This window comes from Macrotis lagotis, chromosome 8 (genome assembly GCF_037893015.1).
Source record: "Macrotis lagotis isolate mMagLag1 chromosome 8, bilby.v1.9.chrom.fasta, whole genome shotgun sequence".
Lineage (NCBI taxonomy): Eukaryota > Metazoa > Chordata > Mammalia > Peramelemorphia > Peramelidae > Macrotis > Macrotis lagotis.
Window position 1 is genome coordinate 144,551,103 of NC_133665.1, and position 13,340 is coordinate 144,564,442.

At 38.4% G+C, this 13,340-nt stretch overlaps 1 protein-coding gene across 1 annotated transcript in view; it reads left to right on the forward strand.

The window, feature by feature from the left end:
- OXTR (oxytocin receptor) overlaps nt 1-12,578 on the forward strand; it is a 37,019-nt gene extending 24,441 nt beyond the window's left edge. The window contains exon 2 of the mRNA XM_074198666.1: nt 7,490-12,578. Coding sequence (XP_074054767.1) covers nt 7,490-7,755 — 266 coding nt within the window. The 3' untranslated portion in view covers nt 7,756-12,578. The remainder of the gene's footprint in view (nt 1-7,489) is intronic.
- Nucleotides 12,579-13,340: the final 762 nt, after the last annotated feature.

Genomic DNA, 13,340 nt, shown 5'->3' on the forward strand with positions numbered 1-13,340 from the left:
TTGTAAAGTGCTATAAAACAGGTGTCACCAAAACCCTTGTGATAACCTGTTGTCAGTCCTTTGCACCTTTGTATGAATTTGTTTCATATCTCCATGTCTCCTATAATGTACTAATGGTGTAGAGGAAAGGCCTGTTTTATTTTCTTAGTTCTGTTAATTCAATTCAGCTTAAGAAATATTTGTTTCAACCACAATAACACAAAAGAATGACTCTGTATTCCTTTGCAGCCCTTGTAATTTTTCACTTGTCAAAAGTAAGGAAGGAGGTGGAATTTCATTTTAAAGAAATGATTTTTATTTATACCTTTTGTTATTCCATCACTACTTCATTTTCAAGTATATTACCCTCTATTAGACTTTCAACAAGTCAACTCTTCTTCCAGCCAAAGGAAAAAAAGAAAAAAATCAATGAAACTAATTAAATGGATGGTCTAACAATACATTCATTGATGTGTGGATTAATTTTAATCAGCCAGTAACAACATCACCCATTGTATTTAGCCTGAGTTGTGTTACCAGATAGCATTTTCATTTCCATAATTGTAGTCTCTGTGTATATTGATTTTTAGAATTTGATTTTCTTAATCTTCATCATTTCATGTAAGCCTGCTCATTTTTTGAAACCTTCTTATTTATTGTTCCTTTCAGGGTGGCAGTATATATTATGATTTGTTTTTGACTTTTGGCTATTGCAAATAGAGTTTCTAGAGATATCTTTTGTATAAACAGACCTTTTCAATATATATATATATTTATATATATATAAATATATATATATATATATATATATATATATATATATATATATATCCTTATGGTATAAGTCTGATGTTGGCATTGTTAGGAAAAGGGGTGTAAATATTTTTTTTTAAATTTTGTGGTATAATTCCTTATTACTTTTCCAAGAAATTAGACCAGTTCATAACCCCAAGAGCAATGAATTAATGTGATATTTTCCCACAGCTCTGCCAACAATTCATTTTTCATCCTTCCAAATTTTATAAATATGAAGTAATACTGAAAAACTATTTAAATTTGTTTTAATTTAAATTAAATTGGGAGTGGGAGATTTTATGAATAAGGCATGAGGTAAAGCAAAGACACAGAGTTTGGAAATTCTCAGTAATTCAGTTTGCTTCCAATAGAGAGAATAAAAGGATGGATACTGTGGGAAAAGTTTAGAAATGAAAGGGCCTTAAATACCCAAGCATCTATGTGATACAGTATAAAGAGTGTTGGACCTGGAGTAAGGAAGATCAAATTCAAAATCCTGCCTCATATGGTGGTTCTTCTTGTGGTCCTCTACTTCCTGTACCTATGAAATGAGTATATTATAATGTTTGTCCTTCATTCTTGAAGAAGACCATGACATCATGGAGATGATGCCATTACAAGCACATGAATTGGATTTGAATGAAGGAAGGCTGTGCTAAGTTACCAGCCTCACTTTCTCATTATCAGATATGAATTAGGATGACTGGAGATAACCCTGTATACAGGCAATGAGAATTAAATGACTTGCCCAAGGGCACAGAGCTAGTAAATGTCTGAAGCTGGATTTGAACTCCTGTCCTCCTGACTCCAAGGTCAGTGCTCTATCCACTGCGCCATCTTCACAAAGAGCTCCTACATGCATGGTATTTGTCCTAGGTGAGACTGACAAAAAGCATCTATCTTACCAGGTTAATGAGTTCAGAGTTCCAGAGAGCCTTATTTTATACCTATATTGACTGTGTGACCTTGGTTGAATCCACTTCAGTATTTTTAAAATGGGGATAGTAATAGCATCTACCATCCCAGGGTTATTGTGAGGATAAAGATTATCCTTGAGATATGATTTGTAAAGCCTTACACAAATCTTAAACATCTATGAAAATGCTAGCTACTATTAACAAATTCAGATATCATTTAATAATAATAGGGAATCATCAAAGAGTTTTGAGGAGAGAAGGAAAAAAAAGTGCTAAATACCTCTATTCTGGACAATTTGGATAGGAGTAAAGTGTTTTTGAATTGAATTTTTTTGGGTTTAGATGAAGTAGACCATATGTCTCTATACTGGTATGACCATGGGGCTGACCACACCTAGAAAAGCATGTGGCTGACTGCCAGTCAGCTGTTCCTGGCTAATTTGAGCCTTCCATGATCAGAGATACAGACAAGCTTCAAAGACAGTCTGATTAAGGGAAGGCATACTTGATTCAGTTCTCTTCTATAGTCTAATATAAGGTTTAACCATGGCTATTCCTGAGTGAGATCATTTCTAATCTTAGAACAGAAAAGTGTTATTTTAATTTTTCTGGGTCAGATATGGGTAATATTGCAAAACAAACAAAATCACCTGGGCTCATCACTTTCTGAGTCCATTTCTTTATTCAGTGTTCCCCTTCTGTAAGTTTATTGCCCATCCTCTGACCACACTCTCCCTAGTCAGTGCTTTGCCTGAATTCTGGCCTATCCATTTTCACATCAAATTTTCTGATCCTGGATCTAATTCCTTTTAAGTAATGTGATACACTTTATTGTCATCTTTAAAATTTACTTTAAAATTTAAAAATTAATTCATCTGTTATCCTCAGAAGCATTTGTCTGCTTACTGGTGGGACTTGGAGATAAAATAGCAGCCCTTTGAAAATTGCTGGTTTCCAACTATGTTAAGAAATTTTGGTCTTTTGCCTTTGCCATTGATTTAATGTTATTATGAAACCTTAATACTGGTCCCACCATATCAGGAAAATCTTGGGTACTGGTCTTTTTCTGTTGTTGACTTCATTTGTTATCAGAACTTCCCACCTGAATGTAATGATCATTGGCAAGGAAAATGGAAAATGGGGGTTGGATATCTACTCATTCAGGGTTCTGTTGTTTCTCTACCCAGCATTCCCAGGGCAGTTAGATGGCATAATGGGTAGAACCTTGGTCCAGAAAGTGAGGAGGACCTGATTTCAAATTTGGCCTCAAGCACTTACTAGCTATGTGACTTTAGGCAAGTCACTTAACCATGATTGCCTTGTATCTGGAGTTATTGCCAGATATCCTGATTCATATCTAGCTATTGCACCAAGATGGCTCCAGAGGAGCAGTGACTTAAAACAGTTCTTCTTCACTCAAATTCAATTCTTGGGCATGTCATGGCACCATCTCCCTAATGTCAGTGTCTTTTTGAGAACAAAGAACAGACATCATCATCATCATCATCATCATCATCATCATCATCACCCAGCATTCCCTCTGAATGAATTCTGTTAACCAACCCGTAAAGATTCATTGAGTACCTGCTTTGAGTCCAGCCCCTGCTGGGCAGCCCTAGTCTAGAGGTATAGAGAGAAGCACACTCCATGGTGTCTGCCTTCAAAAACTTGTGCATTATCTGTTGATAGAAGGCTTAGCTATATCAAATATGAGAGGCCGCCTGGTATGGTGCACAAATAACTAGTGTTAAGGGCAGGAAGATCTGAGTTCAGATTTCACCTCTGATACTTATCAACTGTCTGAGTCTAGGCTCAGTAGCTCAGGGAACTTTCTAAGGCTCAATATTGCAGAAGCATTGTTGATCTGTCCTAGGGGAGGGACTTTCCTTATCAGGGAGTTCTTACACAGATGATATCTGGGATAGGTGAGACTAAAACAAAAGCATTTATCTCAACAGGTTAATTAGATCAGAGGTCTAGAGAACCTCAGACTCTTGTCTTTACAGATGATGTCTTTACAAACACAATAAGTGATTTTACGCAAGATCACACTGCTTGCAAGCATTGGAGGTAGGATTTGAATTCATATCTCCTGATTCTAAAACCAGCTCTTTCAAGCAATCAGGTAGTCACTCCACAAGTATTTTGTGTGGGCTTATTATGTGGAAGGCCTTGTATTAGAGCTGAAGGGATACAAATAAATTGCAAAATGCAATCAGTCCCTACTTTCAAGTTGCTCACCATCTGATGGGGGAGGCAGGATGCAGACAACTGTGTGCAAACAGGCTATATGAAAAGGATAATTTGGGAGACAATTAACAGAGGGAAGACCCTGGCCTTGAGGAGGAGCAGGAAAGACCTTTTTCTAGAAGGTAGGGACTTAAAGGAAATCAAGGGAACTGAAAAGTGGAGAAGAGGAGGAAGACCATTCATTCCATCGGGGAAAATCAGAGGTGATGCTGAAAGCTGAGAGGTGTGGTTTCTTGACAGCCAGGAGGCCAGGGTCACAGTATCTAGAGTTTCTGTGTAAAGTATAAGAAAAGTGGGAAGGTTGATGATGCATAGGACAGATTAAGAAGAGCTTTGAAAATCAAATAGAGGATTTTATATTTGATGTTAGAGGAGATAGGGAGCCAATGGACTTAAGGGAGTAGGGAGGTGACATAAGACCTATTCTTTTTTTTTTTTTTTAAGGTTTTCACAAGGCAATGGGGTTAAGTGGCTTGCCCAAGGCCACACAGCTAGGTAATTATTAAGTGTCTGAGCCCAGATTTGAACCCAGGTACTCCTGACTCCAGGGCCGGTGCTCTATCCACTGAGCAACCTAGCCACCCCCATAAGACCTGTTCTTAAGGTGGAGAGGAGGAAGGAGGCAGTTCCAGATGTGAGGGTTAGCAAAATGCCTGGAATTGAGAGATAGAATGTTTGGTTTGAAGAACAAAGCACAATTATGAAATTCAGATTATATTTACATATATTCAAAAACACATAATTTTGCAAACTTTAAAGAATCATGTAATTGTTTGATTTTATTTTGATGCCCTATAAGGGATTGTTATAGACAGCTAGTTGGTGCAGTGGATAGACATAAATTCATATCTTGTCTCAGGCACTTCCTAATTTTGTGATCCCAGGCAAGTCACTTCACCTTGTTTGCCTGGGTTTCCTCATTTGTGAAATGAGCTGGAGAAGGAAATGACAAACTCCTTCAAGGGAACCCCAATGGGACCATGAAGAGTCAGACATGACTGAAACAACTGAACTACAACAATTGCTCAATTTTGTTAGTGCTCTAGAAAGGATTATTATTAAGTCACTTAAGATGGTATCTAATTAAATATGCAATAGTATAGGAGCAACTAGCTTACCCAGTGGTTAGAGCCCTGGTTTTGGAGAGAGGAGGACAGAAGTTAGAATCCAGCCTCAGATACTTAACACTTACTAGCTATGTGACATTGGTGAGTCACTTAACCCTGATTGCCTTGCATCTAGGGCCATCTCCAGTAATCCTGATTCATATCCAGTCACTGGATCCAGATGGTTCTGGTGGAAAAAAGTAAGATTGATGACTTAGCTCGGCCCCTCTCCCCCACTCAAATACAATTCATGTGCTTATCATGGCATCACCTCCTGATATCATGGTCTTTTTTGAGAATGAAGGATAAACATCATCATCATCATCATCATTATCATTAGTGTGACTTACACTCAGAGCTGCAGGAGAATCATGATTCAGTGGAAAGATCACTGGTATGAAAGTCAGAAGACTTTGCTTCAATGCTTGACTCTGATGGTTACTAGCTGTGTGACCTTGAATATGTCTCCTCCTTTCTCTGGGCCTTCCTTTTCTCATTTGTAAAATAAATTGGATTCACTGGCTTCCAAGATTCCTTCTCAGATCAAAATATTTGACTAAGAGTTTGGTGGAAAGAGAGATCATTGAGGATTCAGATGGTCAGGGAAATATTCATGAAAAAGGCTAGGACTGACAGATAAATAGGATTTAGAGAAACTGTTGAGAGAGATGGTAGTTTCCCTCTGCTAGTTTGATAACTTCTTTGTTAAAATCTACTATTTCAGGGTGGCTAGGTGGTGCAGTAGATAGAGCACTGGCCCTGGAATCAGGAGTACCTGAGTTCAAATCTAACCTCAGACACTTCATAATTACCTAGCTGTGTGGCCTTGGGCAAGCCACTTAACCCCATTGCCTTGCAAAAAAAAAATCTACAATTTCATACACAGTCTAATGAGTTGGAAACTCTTGCACCAGGATTTGACTAATGTATCGGACCAATTGAGCAAAAAAGCAACTCAATGTTTATTTCTCTCTTTTTTTAAAGGTTATTATTATTATTATTAATTTTTTTTGCAAGGCAATGGGCTTAAGTGGCTTGCCCAAGGCCACACAGCTAGGTAATTATGAAGTGTCTGAGGCTGGATTTGAATCCAGGTACTCCTGACTCCAAGGCCGGTGCTCTATTCACTGCACCACCTAGCAGCCTCAATGTTCATCTCTTTAACCAAATCTTTGCTGATAATCTTCCTCTCTCCCCTTCTCCAAAGAAAGTCCATCTGTTTTTCATCTCCTCTATTATGTTAGGAAATTCTTTTGCTGTTCTGAGAAACTGAGAAGGCTTAAGAATAGCTCTCAGGGCTTCAGTAATGATAGAGCTATTTAATCAAGTATCTTCTAGGAACAAATGGACATGACCTAGAGAATCTCCCTGTAGGGCCCTATTCGGCCAATAGATGTAGCTTCCAAGAACTATCACCTCTGTACAACTTTAGGAATTCATCTCATTCTGGGAGAGGCAGTCCTTCTGCTTCCATGTTGAATTACCTTGATTAGGGTTGAGTTTGTTAAAGTAGGGAGTTAGGTGCTGGTGTCCATGGCATAAATCTCTCTCTCTCTCTCTCTCTCTCTCTCTCTCTCTCTCTATATATATATATATATATATATATATCTATACACATATATATATATATATTCCCCCCCCCCCTTGCCAGGGGGAAAAACCAACCAACCAATCATCACCACCACCACCAACAGCAAACAACATCAAGTTTAACTGCCTATTAGGCCTGACTGTAAAACTTTCTGCACAGAATCATAGAATCATAGATCTAGAACAGTCATCAGGATCTAAGGAAGTCATCTGGTCTAAACCTCTCATTTAACAGATGAGAAAAAATGAGAACCTAATAGATATCTGAGGTCCAGATATCTCTTTGACCACAGGATCCTAGATCTAAAATCGAAAGGGACTGGGGAAAATCTAATCCAACTTCCCCCAATTTTAAAGATGAGAAAACTGAGGCAGAGGAGAAGTTGCATGAATTTCCTCAAAAGATAATGTCAGAAGAGAGATTTGAACTCAAGTACTATGACTCTAAATTCATTGCTTGTTGGAGTAATCCTGGCTGCAGAGTGTTGGCTTTCTTGTTGAGAGCCACCGTTGATGACTGTTCACTATGTTGTCCAACTGGGATTACAATCTGTAACAGTGGAGGAAGACCTTACATTGATAAAGTCATGGGTCTGGGAAGCATTTATGCTTAATTATGATTATCTTGGCAGTGTTAGGATCTTGCTTGGGTGCTGATGGGGGGATGCCTTGGGTGAATGGGAAAGGAAGCTGTCAAGATCAACCCGAAGGATCCAGAAAGGGAGACAGGTGAGTACTAGAGCTGGTGGGCATGCCACATGTTTTTTGCTTCCCTCAGGCTGGCTCTGCCAACTACCATGTTGACTTGATACCCTCTTAATGCTTTGATATTTACTTTTACCTTCTCTGCAGCCTCTTTGTTCATCATTTCCATGCTCCTGGCAAGTCTTAACAGCTGTTGCAACCCCTGGATCTACATGCTGTTCACAGGCCACCTCTTTCATGACCTAGTACACCGTTTTCTCTGCTGCTCAGCAAGTTACCTGAAGACCAACCCAGGAGGTGAGACCAGCGCCAGTAAAAAAAGCAACTCTTCTACCTTCGTCCTGAGCCGTAAGAGCTCCAGCCTGAAGAGCTTCACCCAGCAAGCTAAGGAGTGTAACAGGACCCAGGCCTAGGGTTTTGAGGTCATTGGGCTTAGCTTTGTGTTGGCAGAAAATTTCTGACCTATTATGGATGTTTATGTATGAATGATGTATATATGTATATTGTATAAGTGAGCATAGATTCTCTATATAGATATAACTCTGGACTGTCTATTATGGGGATATGGTACAAGAAGAATGGACCTAATAATCAAAGTAGTCATCCCCTATGGGCATTTTGTGTCACTTCCTATCAACTGATCATTCAATCTTTTGGGTCTTCTGGCAAAATCTCCTCTTCTCCTCTCTATTAACCTACTCCTCACTCCTCACCCTTGATTAGAGGATGGCATTTATTCTTCTCAGTTGACTTAAAAGACAGACTGGGATGGGGAGACAGAGCTAACCTCAGAGGGAGCATGTTAAAATGCAGTCCTTCCTCTGACACATATCCCAGGCAAGTCTCATCACCTCTTTAAGACCAGATATGGTGTAATTTCCTTCGAAAATGCTCCCTGTACCAAGGATGAAAAGCCCCCCAAATTAATGTATGGCACACTCTTGTTAAGACAAATATAGGACATTTGTAGGTCATTTCATTGTTGGGCTTCTTACCAGTGTCATACTGAGGAATTCATTGTTGGTAGCACATGGTGGTAAGAGAAGGAAAGACTGGGGAAAGAAAATCTAGAATTTTAAGAGTTATGTTAGCAGAATTGTGGAGAAAATCTAACTGGATGCTGCTGTTTTGGTGTGGCAAACAGTTGCCCCTGGAGTATTGATTGAGAAGAGAATATTCATCACTGGGCTAATGTAGCAATTGCTACCATATTGGACAATCTGGCATAGGCAAATAGGCCAGAAGCTTGATAAAAAATGACCAGTTTTTCAGGGCTGATTAAACAGAAATGAATTAGAAAGAAGCTGGGGCTGCAAATGAATTGTTGAAAGGTATTAACATTCCAGGCTTTTTTTTTTTTTTGCCTAGACATTTGCTTAGAATCTCCTCATTGGTGAAAATAATGATAATTCTATATTTCATCTTGGTAAACTTTGGGAGAGGAGAATTTCTTTTTCTAGCTTCTAGGTTCTGGAGAGGATGCACATGATTCTAGGCTTCCTTTAGGTAGAGAACTCTTGAAGGAATATCCAGTTCTAATTTGGATTTTATCATTAATCCTAATACCAAAGTTGAAATGTTAAATATAGCTAGATTTTAAAATTATGGGGCTTAACTTTAATTCTTTGAACAGACAATAGAAAATTCTACCAAAATAAAATGGAAAAGCATTTATTAAGCATTAAGCAATGTGCCAAACACTGTGTTTTTATAAATAGTATATTGAGACAGTTTAAAGAATTACATATTCCAAAAATGGGCTGCAACATATAAAGCAGGGTATAGTTGCATGGTAGTTGAAAGGTCCAGGGGTTCTTAGGGTACATCAGCAGAGTAGCTGATAAGGGTCCTTAGAGGACAATGTCAGGGTATATCGTAATGACCAAGGATCCAGAATGCACAATGGTAGGGCAGATGGTATGGTAAATTTCAGAGGATCTTATGGAGCAATAAAAGATCCAGTGGCATAGTTCAGTAGGCTGCCTTCTTATTAGAAGAATTATAATTGGTTACTTCCTGTTCATCCATGGAACTTGAGCAGCCAAGTTCCCAATCAATAACTGTTCAGAATGGGGTAGTAAGTCTGAGTGTTGGAATTCACTTCTGTTGGGGGTGAAGATACAAGGAATTACCATCGAACATCTGGTGAAATGGGGTAATAGAATCCTGGATAGGGGAGTCATAAGGAATCTCAATTGATCTATTCCTAATGGGTCCTTGAATAATTCATTGGATTGGGAATATGAAAGGAAAGCTGGGTTGACATAAGGTCCTTAGCTTCCTTCAGCATCTGCTTTTGTTAAGGTCTAGATGGTAATGTATTTAGAGATAAAACAATGTTAGAAATTTCAGGAAATAAAAATGGAAAATGAATATTTATTTCACAGTTTAGATTTTAGAAAATTCTTGGGAATTTGTATTGACTTGTGATAAAACCTTGCTTAGTGCGAAGCCATTACCTTTATCCTACCAAATGCATACAATGGTATTCCTATGAATTGCCAAAGGATGATATTTACCTGATGATATTAATATTCTTTTATAATTTACTTTACAGATGAGATGCTTAATAAAGGCTTTTCTCATATGTGTGCTTTTGCTTTTTAATTGCTTTCCTTCAAGAGGGGTTATTTATGGTGGCTTTGTGGGGAGGTTGCTCAGTTTTCTAAATTGTTGTCTCAATTATCCAGTTGGCTTTGGTTTTACTGTCCCTGGGCTGGAGCTGGCTACATGCCCAGGTCTCTTCTCTTGTAAGTTAGGGACATATCCTAAGAAGCCCTCTGATTTACTTCATAGTTCTGGCATCTTCATCTTATAGTGGGACCACACCTGCTGTCTATTACATTCTGATCCTGGGTGTGCAGAATCATTGAATGTTATTTGTGGAAGGGATCTTAAAGATCATATAGGCCGAGCCACTCATTTTGAAGAGATAGAAACTGAGATCTGGGGATACAGGGTTTAATTGAAAGCAACATAGTCCAGAACAGGTGTCTTGACTTTTATTTAGTGTTCTTTTCACTATAGACACATGGGATCTTTATATATCTCCACAGACTTGTATGACATCCCAGAATATAGGAAAGGACCTTTGAAATTTCCTAGCTTAACCTCCTTATTTATGAAAGGTATGGGGCCCTAGGGCATAGTTGCTTAACATTCCAATGTCCCTGGGAAAGTCTGATGTGTGTAATTAAATAGAATATAGGACAGAATGAAGTGGTCTTCCCAACTTCAGATTGCATTATCAGAACTAATGGCATAAACTAATAAAACAAATCAATCTCAGTGCAACAATTAAGGAAACATCTGGATGATTGTTTGATGTTCCTCTGTTGCTGGTATAAGCAACTTACCCAAGTCTAACCCATGATGTGAGTAACCTTTATAGTTTCTTGAAGATTACCTCTGTTCCTATGCTCTGGAAATCTGTCTCTTCTTGCACAAAAATAAACTTTATTAAGTTTTTTAAGACTTACCAAATTCATCAAGCACCTTCTCTGGGGTATAACATTTTATAGAGAAGTGAGATTGGGAAAAGTGAAGTTACTTGTTTAAGATATCCCTGCTGTGTAACAATTTGAAATCTGTTAACTTCTGTTGGACTGGAAGGTTTTTCCCAGTCCCTTCTATACCTTTCATTCGGTGACCTGGATTCAAATCTTCCCACTGTTATTTTCTACTAGTGAATCCTGGGACAAACATTTTTTTTTCTTTTCTATGTCTAAATGTCCTCTTTAAAAACAGGCAATCACTAAAGATCCTTCTATCTCTAAATACTATGACTAGAACTCAAATGAATTAGAACTCCTATCACTTGACTTCTAACCTGATTTGTATTTCACTTGGTTTTGGTCCTTCATTCTCCAAGTGAACCGATGACATCATGAGGTGATGTCTTGAGTTGGGCATGAACTGGATTTAAGTAAGTGGACTTGTCAGTCTCATTCTCTCTTCCTGAGTCATCGAAGTCAATGGCAAGATGAAGATCCATGTGAGTGACTCTGTGATTCTGTAGCTAGGGATAACACATCATGTGGGAATTCCCAGCATGGTCTATGACTTTATAGATAGGCCTTTGAAATCAATGACCTGATAAACCCAGAGGGTGTGAATCTTAGGGTCCCACAACTGGTTAGTGTCAGAGGTAGCATTTAAACGCAGATTTTCCTGACTTAAACTCTTCACTCTACCTACTACACCATGTTACTCTTAAAAATAGCAATTTATGGTGAATACAAATGTAAGAAGCTACCAGATTATGAGTCCACTCACATACCCTCATCATAAGATTTATAGCTGGAGGGGCCAGTCCAGATCACCTCATCCAACTTCTTCACTTTACACAAAATGAAACTGAGACTCAGAGAGAAGTACCAGCTTGTCCAAAGTTGCCCCAAATTATGAGAAACATCAGACAACTCTTCCAGTATCGATTCCACTTAACCATGTTTGCCATTTCTTCTCATTCCCTTATTTGAAAGTAGGACTAGGCATGTTGTATTGGGCTGGGTCATAGAGAGAGAGGTAATCCAAAGTCAGCTTGAAAACAAGATCTTCCTGCCATGGTGCCATAATTAAACCTACTGAACCGGCCATATCCATCCTACCTGTAAAGGTTAATGGCATCTTGGGTTCATTAAGAGTGGCAGTTTCCAGGAACAAGGAGGTGAGAGGACTTCTGGTACTCTCTTCTGAGAAAATCATAACTGTGTTCATTGTTGATAACACATTTAAAAAAAAAGACTAGAGCTCATTTGGGACAGGGTAGTCAGAATGGTGAAGGACCTCAAGCCCAAGCCATAGAAAGAAGGGTTGAAGTAACTGAGGATGGAGAAGAGAAAGTCAGAGAGAACAATGGAGGCAAGGTGATTGAGTTTAGAGAATATTAGATTTGGAATCAAGGCTCTGGTTTCAAATCCCATTTCTTTCACTTGCTGCCTGTATGCCCTAGAGATGGTCTTTTAATTTCTCTTCATCTCCATTTCTTTGGTTTTAAAATAAAATAGTTGGGCTAATCAATCCCTGTGATTCTATGCTCTAAATCTTAGGTCCTATTATCACTAAGTACTTGAAAGACTATGTCATGGAAGAAGAGTTAGATTTGTTCAGACCCCAAAAGAACAGAACTTAGAGCTGGAGGTGGAGACTGTCAAGAAGTAAGGGTAGACTCAATGTCAGGGAAAGCCTTCCCTTCACTAATGGCATTCTAACAAAGACTGGGTGATCACTTGCTAGGCGTATCATGGAATGGATTCCTTTTTCCTTATAAGTCGTACTGTATAGTCCTATGTGTTGGTCACTTCTGACTTTGAGATTCTGCCATTCCATGATTCCATGAATGTTCCTCCTTGCATTCACTCTGTATCCATTCAGGATGTGCAGGATGAGCAAGGGAGTGAAACAAAAAAGAATAGTCTTCCAAGGAACTTACTGGATGCCACATTATTGGTGTAAGTGACTACTAAGGGGAAAAAAGACATAATATATAGATTCAAAGAAAGAAGTCTATGCTGATCTATCAAAAGATTTTAGATGAGACTCAACCAACTCTTACTCTGATTTCTGGGATGATTAAATACCCTTTATAGATGATCCCAAGCACTATAAGAGATTATTTACAGATTTGCTGGTGGAAAGGGTTTAGATGGGCATTCAATCTTTACTTAGAGACTGCAATAAGAGGAAACTTACTCCCTACCAAGGCAGTCTGGGAACATTTTGGATAACTCAACACCTGGAAAATTTTCCTTATCTTAAGCTGAAATTTGTATTTTTGCAACTTCCAATCATTGGTGATGGCTAGTCTTATGGGAACAAATAGAACAAACTAAATGATATTTTTTGGCATTTGGATATTGGAAAATAATTATTATATCTCCTTGGAATCTTCTCTCTTTTTTAGGTCAAGCATCCTGAATTCCTCTTAGAGTGTTCCTGGGAATATAAAATATCCTTGGGGAAACAAAATAAACATTTTAGGAGGACATTTTGCTCT